Here is a 20,819-nt window from a genome sequence, read left to right on the forward strand (position 1 = left end):
GCGTTGCTGAGCCGATGTGGAAATTCTGAAGCAAAGTTTTTCGAAATCTTCGGAGTATTTCGGAAAGCTTTGGGGAAAGCGGCAGCAGACACAGCACTTTTTCTTGCTGTTCATAAACCGAAGTGGTTTCAAAACTAGAGATGGGCACGGAACAAAAAAACCCCAACGAACCAGGAGATTCATGGTTCATGGGTTTCGTGGTTCGTGGGTTTCAAATGGCCGCGACGGCCATTTAAGGGGCAGGGAGGCCGGTTTTGGCCTCTTCCACCGCCCTGTGGGCCCCCAGGGTAGCAGAAGAGGCCAAAATGGCCTTCCCGCCCCTCCTGGGAGGAGAGGAAGGGCGCCACAGGGGAAGGTAAGTGTGGGGCTGGGGCTGGGGGGTGGGGGGGTAGAGGGGCTGGGGTTTGGGCAGTTTAATGAGACCTGCCGCATCAGGTCCCTTTAAACTATCAGCTGGCAGGTGGCAGGGGGAACCCTTGCAAGTCCCTTAAAGAGGGAGTTTAAATGGCCATTTCCCTGGGGAAATGACCATTTATACTGCCCCTGTAAATATGACCCAACAAACCAGTATACAGTTCGTGGAAGTTCTGTGAAAAGGAGCTTCCACGAACCCTGGTTCACAAACCCCGAACCAGCCTGGTTCGTGGGGTTTTTTGGGTCGTATTTAGGTTTGTGCCCATCTCTATTCAATACACAAAGCACACGGCTTGCTGCTTCGGGATTCGGGTTATTTGGGAAATCCGAAGCATTTTTGGGTGCACACACCTGATGGTAACTATGGAGTTCAACCTTTGATAGTTAATGGCAAACTGTACACAACTCTTGTACTTTGATCCATTTTTTTTAAGATGATGCTTCCCACTCTGATGCCACCCTTGAGGAAGCAAAATCTACTATTTAGATGGAGCCTTGGTGGCTGAGATGAAAACAGAACACCAAAGAATACACCAGGGGAGCCAGTGTTGTACAGTGGTTAGAGTTTCAGATTGGAGTTTGGAGACCCATGTTCAAATTCTCCCTCCGTGATGAAGCTCACTGGGTAAGCTTCGGCCAGTGACTCTCAGCTTAACCTTCTTCACAAGGTTGTAAGGATAAAATGGAGGTAAGAAAGATGTATGCTCCTCTGAGCTCCTAAATATAACAAAACTGTATTTGTGAAGATTTTTCCTAAAGGGCTCATTCAACTTTCAACTCAACTGATTTGTGGCAAAAGATGTAGGCAGTCTCATTGCTACTTCCGAAAAAGAACCATAACAGGTGGAAACGGCCGCCAAATGACAGCCGACTTAAGGCAACCCTGTAGGGTTTTCAAGGTAAGAGATTAACAGAGGTGGTCTGCCACTACCTGCCTCTACATAACAGCCCCAAATTTCCTTGGTGGCCCTCCATCCAAGTACTACCCATAGCTGACTCTGTTTAGTTTCTGACATCTTGCAAGACTGGGTTAGTCTGAGCTATCCAGGTCAGGGCAAAGCAAACACTAGTTCTGTGATTACTTTCTCACGAGGACCAATATAATTTCTGCAAACTATCAAGCACGCTCTGGAATTCCTTCTATTTCTTCATCATGTTCAGTACCAAAAAAGGAAGGGAGAGGATGAAAAGCTGTTTCAGGGCACGAAGTCTGCAGTTCATCACCATCTCGAAAGGGTAGGCTTAGATTAGACGGAGCTGAATGCAAAACAGATTTCAAGGTGCACCGAAAGCTACTGGGACAGAGAAGTAAAAAAAAAAAGGCCAGTCTCCCTCGGATAATATAAAAGTCTGCAGTCCCTTATATTCCTTCCAGGCACAAATCAGGACACACAGTTCTCTTGCAAGGCAGAAGAAAAACGAGGTAGCTTAGCAAAAATGGAGAGCGATACTAGGTGATGCCTTTACCTTCCCCTTCTCACTTCGTCTTCCAGTTTTGGAATCCGCAGCAGAGGGCACTGTTGCCATGCAGGCAAGTCCCGGGAACCAAGAGACGTGCCTGTGCAGCTCCCAGCGTTCTGGCAGAGCTGATCCCCTCGGGAAACTAAGCTCCAGTGAACGCGGCTGTTACAAGTCCACAGGTCAGAATAAATCCAATGCAAACCCCCTAACGCTTCTCTTTTCCGCTTGATCTTGGTTCAATCTGTTGCACCCTTTAGTGACCCCATTCTTCCTCACAGGGCAGCAACTAAAGATAGCTTTAAAAGTTCTGCTGGAAACATCCTAGGCAGTGGCTTCCGATGTCAAATAGACAAAAATAGGGAGCCCCTTTTAACCTCCCAGCCTTGCACCAAGCTCCATTGCTCAGGGCTTTCCTCCACCTGCTGTCTTCATCCCGCTGACTGTTGAAATGGGCCTTGGATTTGGTACCACGCCAGTTTGCCAGGGGCTGCTTCGCTTCTCCCTTTGCCTCTCTGACAACCAACAATACCTTCAATTTTTACCTTGACCTTTCTCAAAGAGCCCTGACCTGGATAGCCCAGGAGAGCCTGATCTTGACAGATCTCAAAAGCTAAGCAGGGGCGGCCTTGGTTAGTAATTGGATGAGAGACCTCCAACAAAGACCTGGGTTGCAGAGACAGGCAATGGCAAACCACCTCTGTTAGTCTCTTGCCACGAAAACATCACCAGGGGTCACTAAAAGTCAACTGTGACTTGAGGGCACTTTCCTCCACCACCACCTCCTCCAAGGAGTTCATGTCAGCATATGTGGGTCATCTTTCTTCCATTTTATCCTTTGCAACAACCCTTCAATGGGATGATGCATCTCACACACAACGGCGTCTTATACTGTGCCACAACACTGGTCCATCAATATGGTCCCATTATAACTGGTGGTAGTTCTCAAGGAAAAACATCTCCCTGATAACTGCTACATGAGACCCTTGACCTGGAGATGCTGAGGATGAAATCGATGTGTTTTTTAATGGAAAAATATATGCCCAGCCACTCAGCTGTAGCCCATTCCTGCAGAAGAACCAGAAAATAAATGCATGCGATTTACCCTTTCCTCTTCCTACAGAAATATCTTCTTATTGTGAACATATCAAGCTGCTTTATATGGAACCAGATCTAGATCAGCATTGTCCACTTTGGCTGGCACCAGCTCTCTGGGGTCCAACACTTGTTCCCAGCGATCCTTTATTCAGAGATGCCAGCGATTGAGTCTAGGATCTTGTGAATGCAAATGTATCATTTTCTGGACTTGAATTGAAATCACCAGCTGACAAATAAACTTCTCTCATTCTGAACAAGATGGGCACAAAATGGCAGATGCCAGCAAGACGGCAGCATAATTTTACACGCTGATTTCAGCCGCTTTTGCAACTGAATAACGCGTCCCAACACAAGAAGCACTTCGACATTAGGAGCTGGCACCAGTCCAGTTCTCCTCTGCTTGGCCTCCTGATTTCTCTTTTTCTGATCAGCAAGCAGAGCCTGATTTCTATTTCCAGCATACTTTATCACCCTGCTGCAGACAGACAAAACGGAGTAAATTCTCAAGCCACCTCCAAGAGGCTGGGGCTCAGGTTTTCATGCTGGGCATAAACAACACCGCTTGAAACAGATCTATGGTCAAATGTTCTCGACATACTCAAAATATTCAGAATAGACTTCTTGAATAAATCCACAAAAGACGAAGATGCAAGGGAAGCAGGCATAGGTCAGAGAGGAGAGCACGAGCCACAAAAAGCTCAGCCTAGAGAAACACAATTTGGGGTTTTTTGCCACAGCTTTCCTGTATGGATTTAGGCCCAGAGCCAGTGTGGATTAGTTAATCTTCTGCTATGTCTAAAGTGCAATGAAGAGAAATGAGGGGTAATCTTGGCTTACTATGGTTACTGAGAGCCAAACTACAAGTGACACCTGACACAGGTTGTAGATGCAGAGGAGATAGCCATGTTAGTCTGTAGTAGCAAAATCAAAAAGAGTCCAGTAGCACCTTTAAGACTAACCAACTTATGCTACAATAAAGTTGGTTAGTCTTAAAGGTGCTACTGGACTCTTTTTGATTCTGACACAGGTTGGACACTTGTCAGCTTCCCTCAAGTTCTGATGGGAAATGTAGGCATCCTGGTCTTGCAGCTTGGCTCTCCATTTAATTGAAGTTTACAGAGCGGCAGTCTATGGGAGGGAGAACATGCGGTTGGGAGGGGAGTGCAGGCGTCGGGCTCTTGCCAGGCGCCCCCTCCCCCTCCACTGGGTGTGTGTGGGGTGGTTTCTGTAAACTTCAATTAAATGGAGAGCCAAGCTGTAAGACCGGGACGCCTACATTTCCCATCAAAACTTGAGGAAAGCTGACAAGTGTCCAACCTGTGTCAGGCATCACTTGTAGCTTGGCTCTTAGAGGGAACAGAACTTGGCATATGCCCAGAGGCACTCTCCTCTGTAGTTGGCACCTAGCATACAGAAAAGACAGGATGGATATATTTATTTATTTATACTCCCCTTTCCCCCCCAATGGAGATCCAGGTTCGCATACATTATTTTCCTCTTTGTCACTTATTCTCACAACAACCTTATGAGGTAGGTCAGGTGTATGTATATGACTAGACCAAGCTCATCCAGTGACCTTCCATGGCTGAGTGGGGACTGAAACCGGGGACTCCCAGATCCGATTCCAACAGCTTAACCACTATACAGCATTGCGTAATTCTACTTCCTGCCAACATTTCTTTGTTTTAGCTACTGAGGTTTAAGGAGCGGCTACATGAACAAAGAATTCTATAAACTTTTAAGCGTCACACCAATCTCTACATCGGCAGTCCCCCAATCCCAGTAAATCTGTGGGCACACATTTGTGGTTTGGAGATGGGAAGTGGGCACTACAACAAAATGGCCGCCACAGGAGCCAATTGCAAAATGGCTGCTATGGGCTGCTGAGGCCAGCCACAAAATGTTGGGAGGCTGCAAGCCAAGCACCCTCCTACGATGGAGGTGGCTGTTTCTGAAGAGATGCTCCCTGAAGACACAAAGCCTGTTGGGTTCTTCTGAAACATCTTCTGTTCCCACAAGATGGAGGAAGCCAAGATTGGCTCATGGCTTTGAGGAAGGAGGCAGTAGGTTTGCAATACGGCACCATGGCACTCAGAGGTGCCGTGTTGTAAACCACTGCTTAATATGATTATCATGTAGTATTGTTTAGACTACAAAGAAGCAAACATTTTCTAACTTTCAGTGCCATCTTAAGAAACTTTCCTAGGAGTGAGCCCCATTGACTAGACTTCAGTACGATTCTAAGTAGACATGCTTAGGATTGCACTGTTTGCGTCTTTTTATTATTTTTATAATAATAATAACAACATTCGATTTGTATACCACCCTTCAGGACAACTTAACGCCCACTCAGAGCAATTTACAAAATATGTTATTATTAACTCCAAATCACCCTGTGAGGTGGGTGAGGCTGAGAGAGCTCTGGAAGAGCTGTGACTGACCCAAGGTCACCCAGCTGGATTCAAGCGGAGGAGCGAGGAATCAAACCTGGCTTTGCAGACTAGAGTCCTGCTGCTCTTAAGTGACTGACCCAAGGCCACCCAGCTGGCTTCAAGTGGAGGAGTGGGGAATCAAACCCGGTTCTCCAGATTAGAGTCCCTCTGCTCTTAACCACTACATGAAACTGGCTCTCCAGTTTGCCAATATGCTTTTGCCAATCGTTCAAATTAACTGTGTTTTTAAAAATGAAGATTTGTTTGGGTACACATTGTATCCTTATGCATGCCATTTAACTGCAGTTATATGTCCAACATACATCATTTGCCAGCACTTTCTTTTGGTAAAGTAAAAGGTACCAGTAATCTCATAAATGGTTAAGCCAATTTCCACCAATTTCCTCTTCAGGACTTGGGAGAGCTCCCCCAAACTATGCGAGTACTCAGTACCGGTGAGTACTGTCCCAAAAAAGCCCCTCAATTTACTCATATTGCGCACGTGTTCAATGCTGATTTACTGAAATGAAAATAATGTTAAAAAAGAATACTTTTTCATGGGAAAACGTCAGCACAATGAAACAGAAAATGGCATTAAAAAATAAAGGAGCAGTTTTCCAAATCACACAGAGGGGAAGTGAAATCGAACAAGAAGTTTTCATGTAGAAATAGCACGGATGAGAGATTCAAAATCAAAAGCATTTGCACTGCCAGGTCATGCTACCAGGTGACAGCTTGAACACACATGCAAATCTGCTATGTGGCAAACCTGCATGTGTGAACCCACCCCAAGCAACTCTCAAGAGTGTGGTTAGATGCATGCCTACCTCCAAGATAAGTTCCTTTTATTCCACTTGGTCACCACTTGAACATGCCGCTTCCTCCTTGCCTCTGATTCAGAAAGATCGGGTAAAGAGCACCGTGGTGTCTTCATTAGTTTCAGCGTGGCTTTGTCTGTATTGCAAAAAAAGCCCCCCCCCCAAAAGCAGAGTTATTTCCATGGAATAACAGAGCAGAACTGCTTGCAACGGGGGCATCACTTCCTTAAAAACTATTGGCATTACTTGTCTATTGTAATGCCGAAAACTGTTGGCATTACAAGACGATGGAGGTGGGCAGACTTCAACTGGGGTTGTCATTTTTGATGGCAGCTCTGCGTCGACTTCTGCTCTCAGAGAACAGGACTGCCTGCTGCTCCAGATGTGCTTTTCTCACATCTGGTAGCTAAAAAATATTAAAGCTGATAATGTTGGACTCAATTGGGTATTCATTTATCACAATTGCCACTGACAGACCCACACTTTTATGCAATACTTGCAAAAAACCAACATGACAGCATGGAATTTTTTAGCCAGTGTAGCATATCGAGGAAGAACGAGAACTGAGGAGACATGAGTTCAAATTCTCACTCTGCCATGAAGCTAACTGGTTGCCCATGGGCCATTTATGCTCTTTCAGCCTATCCCCTCTCACAGGGGTGCTGTGAGATAAAAGTGGAGGAAGGAAGAATCATGCCGGCTGCCTTGAGCTCCTTGGCGAAGGGAATGAGTCAGACAAATTCATAGGCACAAGGCTAGTTCTTGCCAGGGACCGGAAAAGTGGTAACAATGCCTTAACAACCAGAAACGGCTCTCAAAAAATACAGAGTTAATACTTTAAGTGAAATGATGAACAGTTTAGCCAAAGGTCAAATAGGATTTTGCATTTTGATTGGGAGCTTTTTAAAACCAAGAAAGAAGAATAGAAATGTGTGAGATAAATCAATTAGATTCTCAGCATTTATGAAATATTGATATTGGTTCCCTGAATGCAGTTTATAATGAATATATCAATCAACATAAAATGTGCATTTTTTTAAAATGTAGAAGTGGAGATTTGAACCCATGAAACTCAGGTCCCTCCGGCTCTACTCTGACGCTACGTCTACTTTCATTTTACTTAAAGGTGACATTACAGCTCAAGTTGTGGATTACTTTGGTATGATTTATAGTGGCAGTTCTCACGTTTTTCAAGGTGGGACCAACTTTTTAAAAACTTACTGTATTTTTCGGGACCTACTTGCTAATAGCTCTGTGCTCCTTTCGTCTTCTCCAAAATAAAATGTAACAATCCCACATCAGTTAACATGAAATAAGGTTATATTTAATGCTTAGCATCTATGAAGAGAAAGTGGTATGGTATAACCCAATCTTGTTACATCTTGGAAGCTAAGCAGGGTTGGCCCTGGTCAGAACGTGGATTGGAGACCACCAGAAAAGACTGGGGTTGCTTTGTAGAGGAATAATAACATCATAATAACATTTGGATTTATATACTGTCCTTCAGGACAACTTAAGGCCCACTCAGAATGGCCTACAAAGTGTGTTATTATTATCCTCATGACAATCACCCTGTAAGGTGGGTGGGGCTGAGGGCCAAGCTACACATGACGAATGACACTTGAACGGCAAGTGGATTGAGTGGGGGGCAAGTGAACAGGGAGAAATACACTTGCTGTTCAAGTGTCATTCGTCATGTGTAGCTTGGCCCTGAGAGAGCTCCAAGAAGCTGTGACTCATCCAAGGTCACCCAGGTGGCTTCAAGTGGAGGAGTGGGGAATCAAACCTGGCTCTCCAGATTAGAGTCCTGCCGCTCTTAACCAATACACCATATTGGCACTGGCAAACCACCTCTGCTTCTCATTTGCCTTGAAAGTCCCTTGCCATGTCACTGTAAGTCAGTTGCAACTTGATGGCACTTACATACATATGTTAGAATCCATAAATTCATTGCCATTTCACACATTACGCAGAGGCAAACATGGGTTTACCAAGGAGCCTCCACTCCCAGTTCACACCCTTCCTCCTCCTCGCATTTGGTTTTGAAAACCACCTGCGAAGGAAATCATGACCCACTTTTGGGTTCTGACCCAAATCACTGACTTAAAGGGAAAAAAAAATACACATTTGAAAGAGAGTTCCTAACTTTATGCAGGCAACTGCTGGTGAATGTTTTGCTTCAAGATGACTTTCAGCAGAAAGAGATTACATGCTCTGATTTACATTTAAGTGGCCTGCTCTTCCCATTTCAACAGCAGTGCAGTCGAACGAATACAAACAAACCATCCCTGCTTTTTGCTCCTGGGCATCTTGGTACATCCAAGAATATGGGAAAAATAATTACACACATTTAATTAAGAGCCGGAAGGTGAGCCTCAACTATGTGGCAAGAGAGGAAAGGAAAGCTGTCAAGAAGGAAGGAAGGAAGGAAGGAAGAAGGAAAGAAGGAAGGAAAGAAAGAACTCAACGCTTGCTGCTCAAATCTTCAGTCATCCAAAGCTGCCAAGGAGGCTCTTGCATTGGGTAAGACCTCAGGAGCAGCTGCATTCTCCTAAACGGAAAGTAGCTTTGGAGAGTGGCTTAACAAAATGCCTTTTTCATGGAATGGGCACAGCTGTTCTGTATATTTTGCAAACCCCCTCCCAAAAACTTCTTATGTTGCACCCTGACAATCCAAATTTGGTGCCAATTGAAGCAAAATTCTGCAACCAATACTGATTATGCACCTTTTTGTCAGTTCTCTTATCAGCCCCATTCTGGTTTTGTTAGTCCCACAGAGGGAAAGGTGACTTCTGGGCACTGAATTCGCACTCCTGACAAAGAGAAACGGTCAGCCAGCTCGTAGCTCCTGCAGCATCGGGCTTTGCTCTCAGTACTTCCAGGCACACCTCTTCCAGCCATAGGTGTAAAGAAACTTCTTTTCAGTGAACAGATTCTCAGAGGAATGCATCCAATAAATTTTTATTTTATTTACACACTGCCTTTCTCTACAATGGGGACCCAAAGCTGCTTAACATTGTTTTTTTCCCCTCCATTTAATGCTCACAACAACCCTGCGAGGGAGGTTAGGTGGAGACTGTGTGACCGGCCCAAGGTCTTCTGGTAAAGTTTCATAGCAGAGTGGGAATTTGAACCCAGGCTTTACAGATCCTAGTCTGACAGTCTAACAAGTGACTGGGAGGGTGGAGTGTCAAGAGAAATGCAGCCAACATTTTGAGAGTGGTGCTCAAGTGAAGAGAGACAGGTTTTTCCTAACTGCTTATCTGGGAGGCTTGCCAAGGAGAGCCTTTTGAGACAGAAGGCAGATGTTGCCCTCACTGAAACAACAACATTTGGATTTATATACCGCCCTTCAGGACAGCTTAACACCCACTCAGAGTGGTTTACATATTATTATCCTCACAACAATCATCCTGTGAGGTGGGTGGAGCGGAGGGAGCTCCTAGAAGCTGTGTCTGACCCAAGGTCACCCTGCTGGCTTCAAGCGGAGGAGTGGGGAATCAAACCTGGCTCTCCAGATTAGAGTCCTGCCGCTCTTAACCACTGCATCAAACTGGTTTTCAAACTGTGTATTATTATCCTCACAACAATCACCCTGTGAGGTGGGTGGAGCTGAGAGTGCTCCTAGAAGCTGCGACTGACCCAAGGTCACCCTGCTGGCTTCAAGCGGAGGAGTGGGGAATTAAACCTGGCTCTCCGGATTAGAGTCCTGCCGCTCTTAATCCCTACACCAAACAAGAGAACTCTAATGCAGAAAAAAGCTGCATATTCCTAGCCCTTATGGTTCACAGCAAAGGGCACATTTATTGCAGCAGAAAGAAGACTGAGGGACACAGGCTGTCATAAAATGGCTGACATAAAAAGGGAGAATTAATGTTGGCTTGGACCCCTTTGGGAAGGACAACCTGAAGAGTAAGATTATTAGAGCTATTTGACTAGCTCGGTGAAAATCCCCGTTGGGAGGCAGCATAACTGAATGCTGGGCACTGGAGGGAAAAAAGAAAACCCAGGATGGTTATCCTCAGCTGCTTCCCAGAAGAATTGGCTGGTCGTCACTGGAGACAGAAAACAAGGGCATCTCTCAGGTATGGGAGAAATTTCAGCGAGAAAATAGTAGGCATTTAGTGCTTCCAGTTTGTTTTGCAACACCATTGCATCAGCAGCCCCTCTGTATTGCCTTGGGAAGTTTCAGGATAGTGAACTCGTTTGCCCACGTTCTCCACGAAAGTGCCAGGCAGTCATCATGGCTACCATTTGAATGCAGAGAACAATTCTAGATTGCCGTACCTTCAAGAACAGAGATGCTTCCCAGAACAGAAGCTCAGAGTGACACCTGTTGGGTGGATGCTACTGTCAACTTATTGAGAGCTGGTCCTGCTGATTTATTGAAAGCTGCTGTCGCATAGTGGTTACGTGTTTGGGCTGTGCGTCAGCATTCTGCTGGTTCGAATCCCCCCTACTGAGGGCCAAGCTACACATGACGAATGACACTTGAACGGCAAGTGGATTGAGTGGAGGGCAAGTGAACAGGGAGAAATACACTTGCCGTTCAAGTGTCATTCGTCCTGTGTAGCTTGGCCCTGTGATGAGCTCAGCAGATGGCCTTGGGGAAGCCGCTCCTTTCAGCCCCAGCTCCCCAGCTGTATTGTGGGGATAATAACAACATTGACTTTGTTCACCACTCTGAGTGGGGCACTGATCAGTCTAGAAGAGCGGTATATAAGCACAGTTATTTTAGCACAATGAGTGGTTAGACAGCAAATCAGCACTCTGCTGGTTTGAATCCTACTACTGCCATGAGCTCAGCAGGTGGCCTTGGAGAAGCCACTCCTCTCAGCTCCAGCTCTCCAGCTGAAATGTGGGGATAATAGCAACACTGACTATATTCACCATTCTGAATGGGGCACTAATCTCTCTAGAAGAGTGGTATATAAGCACACTGTTATTATTATTATTTAGACCAGAATGAAGACTGGCCCAGTCCCAACTCTGGTGGCAGTCTTCCTGCCTGCTCCTTGGGAGTATGGGGCTGGAGCCAGTTTCATGGCTGAAAAGGATCCACAATGTAGTAACTGTCTGACAGAACTGGTATCTCCTTATGGTGGGTGTACATGAGGCCACCAGGATTTCTACGATTGCAGTAATCCTTGGAAGCGGGGAGGAAGGTGGATTGCAGAAGTGTAAATCACAGATGCCATGTTTATAAAACTCTATATATGCCCATTTGGGGTTATCTCTGTTTCAGGGCACTGTCAGCCCAGCAGCTTCTGCTCAACTGGCTTGGGGATAAAAGGAGGGTGGATTTAACTCCCTCTCTCCATGTGAACAGATGATGAATGGTATCAAAAGTACCATTGGGTGTGCAGAACTAAATCCAGAGGAGTTAGCCGTGTTAGTCTGTAGTTGCAAAATAGTAAAGAGTCCAGTAGAACCTTTAAGACTAACCAACGTTATTGTAGCATAAGCTTTCGAGAACCACAGTTCTCTTCGTCAGATGCATTGTCAGCTTTCAAGAAGCACAGCTCTCTTCGTCAGATGCATTATCAGCTTTTGAGAACCACAGCTTTCTTTGTCAGATGCATTGCCAGCTTTCAAAAACCACAGCTCTCTTCGTCAGATGCATCATCAGAGTATCTTAGGATCTGTCTGTCTCAGCACTAATGTTATGAAAGGTGGGGGTGATTGTGTGGATCTTAACAAATGAGGCACTCTGTATAGCCTTGTAAAAACACTGAGGGCCAAAATAGGCAATCCGGCATTCCTTCGGCCAGTGCCATTTTGTGGGTGTGCAAAGTGTCATCAAGTCATAGCTGACTTTTGGCGACCCCTACAGGGCTTCAAGGCAAGAGATGTTCAGAGGTGGTTTGCCATTGCCTGCCTCTGCATCGTGACGCTGGACTTCCTTGGCAGTCTCCCATCCAAGTACTAACCAGGGCCGACCCTGCTTCCAAATCTGATGAGATCGGGCTAGTCTGGCCTAACCAGGTCAGAGTGCTGCCATTTTACTGCTGGAATTTTACCACCCCCCCCCCCCAGGGGCATTTGAGCTCTTGAAAACAGAGAGGAGTACCTCCCCCCACTGTGCAGCATTCCCAAGCAGGATCTGCCCCCTACGGCATTCGTAAAGTATGAGAATTCCAGCAGTAAAATGGTCCAGAGGAGTTAGCCGTGTTAGTCTGTAGTTGCAAAATCGTAAAGAGTCCAGTAGCACTTTTAAGAGTAACCAACTTATTTGCAGCATAAGCTTTCGAGAGCCACAGCTCTCTTCGTCAGATGCAGGGCCGGCGCGCCCATTGAGGCCAGGTAGGCGGTGGCCTCAGGGTGCGAGGGCACCGGAGGGGCGCTGGAGGGGGTGTCGGGGCGGAGGCGCACGCCATGGAGCTGGCGTGGCTGGGCCGCAGCTGCTGCAGCCAGCCAGCCCTGTGCTGCCGCCACTACACACCCCCAGCTGGGTGCAGCAGCCACGAGCTGCTGCCAGGGTGGCGTGCGGAGCGCGGAGCAGCCTCCACCTGCCACCCCAGCCATCCGCCAGCCAATGCCCCCAGCTTGCGCTGCGTGATGACATCATCGGATGATGATGTCATCACGCAGCCTGTGGCGTGCACGCGCTGCGCGCACGGGTGTGGGTGGTGGTGGCCGCAGGCGCCAGAAACCCTGGCACTGGCAATGGTCAGTTGCATCTGACGAAGAGAGCTGTGGTTCTTGAAAGCTTATGCTACAAATAAGTTGGTTAGTCTTAAAAGTGCTACTGGATTCTTTACTATTTAGCAGTAAAATGGTGTCATTTCTGGGGACGCAATATCATCTAGGTCGGCCCTAAGGAGGACTCTTCTAAAATGTAAGGGAACCAGACTATGCACCAGTGTTTTAATTCCACTGGATTGTCCTTTTTAAAAAAATGATTATTTTTCTAACCTTTAACAGTGGAACCGTGTACACATACAAATCACCCATTATAGCAGAGAGGCACAATGGCAAAAATCAATAGTCAAGCCAAGTGTCCCAGACCAAGAGTTCAAAAAAGGTTGCCAACACTTAAAAAAACAGAGGGTCTCTTTCAGGCATACAAGCTCTGTTAGACACTGGTTTGTCTCTGGGCCAAACTAGAGATTTGGAGGAAAACCAGTGTATAGGAATGGGTCACTGAAAAGCTGCAAAGAAGGGAAGGGGAAGGCTGTAATTTGTAGCAGTGGCAGTAGGATGGGTAGGTAGAGGTGCATACATTTTACCCTGCCGGTGTCTTTTCTCCTGCAACCTTCTCTCATAGCCGCTTTCCCCCATGAAGTCTGTCTGAAGCCACAGCTAGAGGAAAAACAAGCAAGGGGAGTGGGTTGCAGAGTAAAAGAGGCAAATCAAGGAAGAGTTAACCAGGGGTGTGCACCCCAAAAATATTCGGGTTTCCTGCTTCGGGTTTACCCAAAACAAGAAAAACATTCAGAAATACCCAAAATTTGAATAGCTTCAGAACGCTCTGTAAAGATTCGGAGCATTCCAAAGTGATACAGGAGGCTGGGTTTTCTCCCAGCACCCCCACCTTCTCACCTTCCACTTAGCCCCATCCCCTCCAACCCACTTACCTGGTCCTTTAAAAGTCCCTTTAAACTATCAGCTGGCAGGCGGTAGGGGAGGATCCCCCCTCGCCACAGCCTGGCAGCTGATAGTTTAAAGGGCCCCTTTACTGCTTCCAAGTGGCAGGTCCCTTTAAACTATCAGCTGGCAGGCAGCGCGGGGGGGGGGGGGGTCCCTTGTCAGGGAAACCCCTGACAAGCGGCTGAGTCAGGGATTTAAATGTCCCTCTTCCTGCCTGCACAGGAAGTTTAAAACCCGGCAGGCTGTACTCAGCTGCTTGTCAGAAACCCCAACAAACAGCTGATTGGTGGTTTAAATGTCCCTCTCCCTCCTGCTGCACAGTGGCATGGAGAGGGACATTTCAGCCCCTTGCCCTGAAGCTTCCCAAAGCTACACAAATAGCTTCGGGAATCTTTGATTCGGGGTTTCCGAAACAGCCCGGGTATGCTGGGGCTGTTTCGGAAATACCGAATCTTTGCAAATCGGGTCCGATTCGGGTATTTTTCCTGAATCGGAAACCTGAAGCGCACATCCCTAGAGTTAACTTCTACTCCCAAGGGCTGCTTCTCAAGTATACTTCGCACCCTATTTGCACCAGTTTTCCACAGTTTTACAGTGAATCTGAGGGTCTTGATGCATGTCCACTGTTGGAACTTCTAGTTTTTCTCTCTCTTTCTCTCCCTCTCCAGATCTATATATTTATGTGTGTGCAAGCAGGTCAAGTGAATTGAATTTTGCTTAATCTTTTTTATCGGGGTCTAGCTATACAAGATGCTGGGAGACGGTCAGCATTTTTGAAAGTCCATAGCAGCCATGCTGGACCAAATTCCCATCATGAGCAGGGCGGTAAGAAGGGATGAAGAGAGTTAACACTTTCACCACTCAAAACTGATGCCCCCGATAGGCTTTCATGAGCCTTGAAGGAAGAAAACCATACAATTCCTTTTTTCATTTCCAGGGCTAACCGCAACATTTGAGGTGGTGTGGAGAAAGTTCATTGGTAGACTCACACAGGGCTGGAAAGACTACACCTCTTCTTCCCTCGAGCTGCAACCCTAAACTGAATCTTGGCTCTCCAGGGATGCTATTGGACTTTGTGAAAATTCTGGGAAGATCTAATCCTGGCTCTCCCACAGGGAGGAGCTGCAGCTCAGTGGTAGAGAATCTGCTTTGCATATGGGAGATCCTAGATTCAGCCCTTGGCATCTACAGGTGGGGTGAAAAGCTCTACTTGAGATCCTGGAGAGCCGCTAGCAGTCTGAATCGACCATATTGATCTTGATAGACCAATGGTCTGAGTCACGTATGTTTGTTCCTTATGTCTTATCTGGTTAGGTCCTAAACATCAGGGTTGAATAGGCAAATCAAACATTAGAGAGGAGAAAAAATAGGAGTGACCGAAAGAAGAAAACAAAACAGGGCATGGAGGTATTTATTTACAGACAGGTGTTAAATTGACCGACATTCTGAGATTAATTTAAGATGGGCAGTTGTGTTAGCTTGTCTGTAGACTTACAACATTTTTGGTAGAGTATGAGCTTTCATGAGTCACAGCTCACTTCGTCAGAAGGGATATGAGCTTATATTTTACCACAAATTTTGTTAGTCTTACAGGTGCTACTGCACTCTTGCTCTTTCCTACTGAGATTAACTTGTATTTCAGTAGTCTCGGCCTACTAAATGGATTCCTTTATCTGAAGAAGTGAGCTGTGACTCACAAAAGCTCATACCCTGTCTGAAGAAGTGAGCTGTGACTCACGAAAACATATCTGAAGAAGTGAACTATGACTCACAAAAGCTCATATCCTACCACAACTTTTGTTAGTCTTATACATGCTACTGGACTCCTGCTTTTTCTACCGAGATTAACTTGTATTTCAGTAGTCTCAGCCATGGGTTCTTTTATAATACCTCCCTTTCTTTTTTGCCACCAAGTTCAACAATAGGAATACTGAATTGCAAAGAAACAATGCTTTCGCTCTGTATAAGGCCCACTTTGCTAGAGTGATTAATAAAAAGAAGTCTGTTTTTCTCAGTTTCGTAAAGTAATTAAAGTGGGATAAGGGAAACGGGAGAAAAAAATAGAAAGCAGGGAAAAAAACCCATACCAGCTGCCTAGATGTTTTAACTCACAGAGGGATGGGGAAACAAAGCTCTCCAAGCCACGGTGGCACCCCCAGAAGCATGCACGGCTGGGGAAATAATTGCCCGCCTTGGGTTGTCGAACGTGCAGGGCAACAAAACACCTGAGCCATGTAATTGCTTCCTTGAAACTGCAAATGGGGCCGGATGGTTTCTTGTGCGCACGTACCCTATGCTCTTCCAAAGACAGCTGTGGAAAGCCCTTGCTACACAGCGCAACCAGCCACAAAAGAAACGCAACATTCCCAAAAGCAGGTAAGTGATTTAACGCATCAAGCTGCTTTTTACTGACAGCCAAAATTGGTGTCACGCTTTGAGAGTCAGATTAGGACTGGGGAAGCCTGGGTTTCAAATCCTTCTCACTGACGGACCTTGGGGCAGTCAACCTAACCTACCTCACAGGGTTATGGTGCAGGCAGGGCCGGCGCGCCCATGGAGGCCAGGTAGGCGGTGGCCTCGGGCGCGTGGGCGCTGGAGGGGCGCTGGAGGGGGTGTTGGGGGTGGAGGCGCGCGCAGCGAAGCTGGCATGACTGGGCTGCCTGCAGCTACTGCTGCAGCCAGCCAGCCAGCCAGCCCCTTGCTGCCGCCGCCGCCACACACCCCAGCCGGGCACAGCCTCTGTGCGCCGCTCGAGCAGCGGCTCGCGGCTTCTGCGCCCAGCTGGGGCGCGCGGCGGCGGCGGCACGGAGCTGGCTGGATGGCTGCAGCAGCAGCTGTAGCCAGCCCACGCCAGCTCCGCTGCGCGCTCCTCCGCCCCAGCTGGGCGCAGAAACCGCGAGCTGCTGCTGGGGTGGCGCACGGAGCAGCCTCCGCGCGCCGCCCCAGCCCCGGCTCGCAGCTTCTGCGCTCGGCTGGGGCGCGCGGCGGCGGTGGCGGCACGGAGCTGGCTGGATGGCTGCAGCAGCAGCTGTAGCCAGCCCACGCCAGCTCCGCTGCGCACTCCTCCGCCCCAGCCGAGCGCAGAAGCCATGAGCTGCTGCTGGGGCGGCGCACAGAGCAGCCTGTGCGCGCCGCTCCAGCAGCAGCCCGCAGCTTCTGCGCTCGGCGGTCCGTGCGCCGCCCAGCCCCCCTGCGGCACGTGATGACGTCTGTGATGACGTCATCATGCCATGCGGAGGCGCAGACGCACGCTGCCGCAGGCGCTAAAACCTCTGGCGCCGGCCCTGGGTGCAGGGCTTTTTTCCAGCTGGAACGCGGTGGAACGGAGTTCCGGAACCTCTTGAAAATGGTCACATGGGTGGTGGCCCCGCCCCCTGATCTCCAAACAGAGGGGAGTTTTGATTGACCTCCGCGCCGCTGCAGCGGCGCGGAGGGCAATCTCAACTCCCCTCTGTCTGGAGATCAGGGGGCGGGGCCACCAGCCACATGACCATTTTCTCCGAGGGCAACCCACTGAGTTCCACCACCTCTTCCCAGAAAAAAAGCCCTGATTGAGAGTATAAAATAGATGTACAGAAGACAACGTACGCTGCCCTTGGAGGAATGGCCGAATAAAATAATAAAATAGATTTAGGTCCTTGAATCACTCAACGGTAGCTTTAATTCTGAGGTGAGGTCACTGCCAGTTTTGGATCTTCATCTTATTGTCAGTATTATTCACCTCATATAAGTAGATTTTACTGCGTACAAAAAGGCTACCTGTATTTAGGCTCCGGCAGTTCGGCACTGATTTACACCCTGCCCCGTTGTGTACAGTCATAGATCCAGCTCCACAAAGTTTCTGGCTGCAGACTGGATCTGACCCAAAAGCGCAAACCTGCAGGCATTCCCCTTGACAAAGACAACCGAGAGGAACGGGAAACACACAAGCATTGAATTCGATGGAGCTTTCTCACGAGAACTTTCCAACAAATGATGCCATGTGTTAATCGGAGAGAGGGGAATGTCTTCTGGATCTGAAAGTGTCTCAGGCTGGACTTGCTGCCATTAATATAGGCTTTACTTCAGGATGGGGGCAAAGGGCTCTCTGGTCATGGCAAAGGACTCTTTAGCATGCTCCCTTCCAGAGTCAACAGCAAGGGTGATTGTGTTACAATGCTCCCAAAAGGCACCTGAGCAACACGTAAGAAACCTGCTAGGTCAGAACAATATCCTCTTTCCCACAATTAAGATGCATCTGTATTGCCAACCAGCAAGCCCTATGGGGAGAATTTGGCCAAAAGTCTCCATTGTTCTCAACAGCATAGAAGAGGCGTTTGTAATGCAAGTGAGCATTCTGCCCAGTGCAGACACCTGCTATCCTGCAACATAGCCACTGCAAAGGAGCAAACATCTGATGTGCATAAGATCACAACTGAGGGCCAAGCTACACATGACGAATGACACTTGAACGACAAGTGGATTGAGTGGGGGGCAAGTGAACAGGGAGAAATACACTTGCTGTTCAAGTGTCATTCGTCATGTGTAGCTTGGCCCTGAGATCGCTTTGGGATACAATCTCTTACTGACCAAGAATCCCGGTGGCTTCGAGACCCCCGAACTGTTGCATGGCCATGATGGCTTTGGTGAGTTCTTCTTGTGTCTGCAGCTGTCCCGTGATGGGGTCTGGAGGAGGCAGATAGCCAAATTTCATCAGCCAATCCTGTTAAAAGAGAGAGGGAGGGGAAAGAGTAAATGATTCCATGGAGCAATGGGTCCCTCTCGTTCCACCTCAAGCGGCCTCTCTCCTTAATGCGTTTACACCCAGTTTCCCCATCCAATAGTGCAGCCCGTGTTAACAAATGGATGTGTCAGAATGGATCTGTGTACATTACTTTAAATAATGGAGTCCAATGACCTTCATGCATCCCGGTGCTGACATTTAATTTTCCCAACCAGCTACAAAAACACCTCTGATTACAATGATCGCACTTCTATAAAACCTGGGATTACTCCTCCGTCTCCGATATTCTGCCTGTCGCTAGAGGAGACTCCTTTGCAGGGAGGCTGGTGGAGGTTAAACAGAGATATGGATCGTGGCCGTTTCCCCTGCCCTACCCAGCCTGAAAAAACAGGCTTATTTAGAAAACTGCAAGTGCTCCTTAGTTAGAGAGGGGAAGAATATATAAAAACATAAAAAGGCCCAAATGGTTAAAAAAAAAAGGGAGGGGGTGATTCTTTCCTCCATTTATTTTTCCAATTCCTCTGAGCTTCTTTCAGGCTATTTATGTTAACATCCGATTGCGGACAGGTTATCCAAGAAAGCGGCGGAGATGCATTTTTTCATGCAAATGAGCATTCATACAAAACACAGTTTACAGTTAAATCCATGCTGAGCAAGTTTTAAGCAGGCTGTGGGAAAACACTGCAATTACTAGTCCACAAGTTAATGGTTGTCGTTTGGATCGGGGTCCCCCCCCCTTGCTTGTTTCAGAATTCTGGGGAATGGAGCCGAATCTCGTCAACTGATCTCCACCACACGTGGAAGAATAAAGAGAAGCTCACAGAAATGGTTAATGGAATAGCAGCCCTGATTCAGGGCGAGGAAGAGGAACCAGTCCCACTGTTGCTCATCTTCTTCCCTCCTTATCCCGGCGGGCTTGGTATTTCAGCAAAGCTGACAGCCCACAGGTGGCTGTCAAACACCCCTTCTCTATTCAGCTCAGCTAATCTGAATTATTCCCCCTCCAAGAGAGTGTCTCCAAACTGGGGGAGTGGGCAACGATGTGGCAAATGCACGTGCGACATATGTACATGCAAGCTGATGCACACGGGAACAAAAACACCAAACTTTAAAGATAGTTTCAGGGGGGTAGCTGAGCTGGTCTGCAGTCGAAGAGCAAGATCCAGATCCAATAGCAATTTAAAGACCAACATGATTTCCAGAGTAGGAGCTTTTGAGAGTCAAAGCTTCCTTTGTCAGATAGGAGCTTTAAAGAAATGCTGTTGGGGTCTGAACTGATGGTGACTGAGAAGGAAAGAGATCTTGAGGTTGTAGTGAACATAAAATGAGCTATGTGATATAAGACAACTTCATGTTCGATGGTTGTTGTGGGTTTTCCGGGCTGTATTGCCGTGGTCTTGGCATTGTAGTTCCTGACGTTTCGCCAGCAGCTGTGACTGTGACACTGAGAGATCTCTGTCTTTTGGTGCTACACCTCTGAAGATGCCATCCACAGCTGCTGGCAAAACGTCAGGAACTACAATGCCAAGACCACGGCAATACAGCCCAGAAAACCCACAACAACCATCGTTCTCCGGCCTTGAAAGCCTTCGACAATACATCGAATTTCATGTTCATCTGGGAACACAAGACAGCCATAGCATCTTATCTAGCTCAGGCTCTGCCATTGTTGTTCTAGGGCTGTATACCCACATCTCCTTTCTTCCATTTTATCCTCACAACAGCCCTGTGAGGTAGCTTAGGCTGAGAGAATGTGACTGGCCTAAGGAAGTTGCCATGGAAGACCGGGGATTTGATCCTGGGTGTCCAAGTTCCAACACTATACCCACTAGTTCATCAATTTAACCATTACACCACAGAGGCTCTTTACTCTGGGAATGAGTTCTCTTCCCTAGTACAGCCAAAGCAGCAGCTGCCGGAGTAACTGAGCTTTTGGCTGCTTATGGAAAACGCTCCATGGCTGTTACAAGAGGAACGTATGTATAACAGTAGCAGCTCCTCCTTGGTGTAATTCCAAGGTACAAAGCTGTACTTTCCCCTTCCGATCATTCTCATATTCTCCTTCCCTCACCCTTCCTTCTGCGTCTAAAGAAGAGGCAGCAGCTCGCTTGCGATTTCACCCGACAACTGCCGTTTTCTTTATCGGTATCCAAGGTGTATCGAATTATTGAGCTGCTAACGGCTGCCACCGGCCTGGGCTCTTAACTTGGTCAATACCCCATTAACTTCTTTCTTGGAAAGATTCATGTTGAGCCTCAATGTCAGGTTAAAACAGTAATACTTGAC

At 47.5% G+C, this 20,819-nt stretch overlaps 1 protein-coding gene across 1 annotated transcript in view; it reads right to left on the minus strand.

Annotated features, from left to right (window-relative positions):
- Nucleotides 1–18,506, minus strand: part of MMP17 (matrix metallopeptidase 17) — a 55,955-nt gene extending 37,449 nt beyond the window's left edge. Inside the window, exons 1-2 of the mRNA XM_054996758.1 lie at nt 18,380–18,506; nt 6,230–6,356 (exon numbers count right to left, since the gene is read on the minus strand). Of these exons, the coding sequence (XP_054852733.1) occupies nt 6,230–6,356; nt 18,380–18,503 (251 nt within the window). The 5' untranslated portion in view covers nt 18,504–18,506. The remainder of the gene's footprint in view (nt 1–6,229; nt 6,357–18,379) is intronic.
- Nucleotides 18,507–20,819: the final 2,313 nt, after the last annotated feature.

The sequence above is a fragment of the Eublepharis macularius genome, chromosome 13, assembly GCF_028583425.1.
Source record: "Eublepharis macularius isolate TG4126 chromosome 13, MPM_Emac_v1.0, whole genome shotgun sequence".
Classification (NCBI taxonomy): domain Eukaryota; kingdom Metazoa; phylum Chordata; class Lepidosauria; order Squamata; family Eublepharidae; genus Eublepharis; species Eublepharis macularius.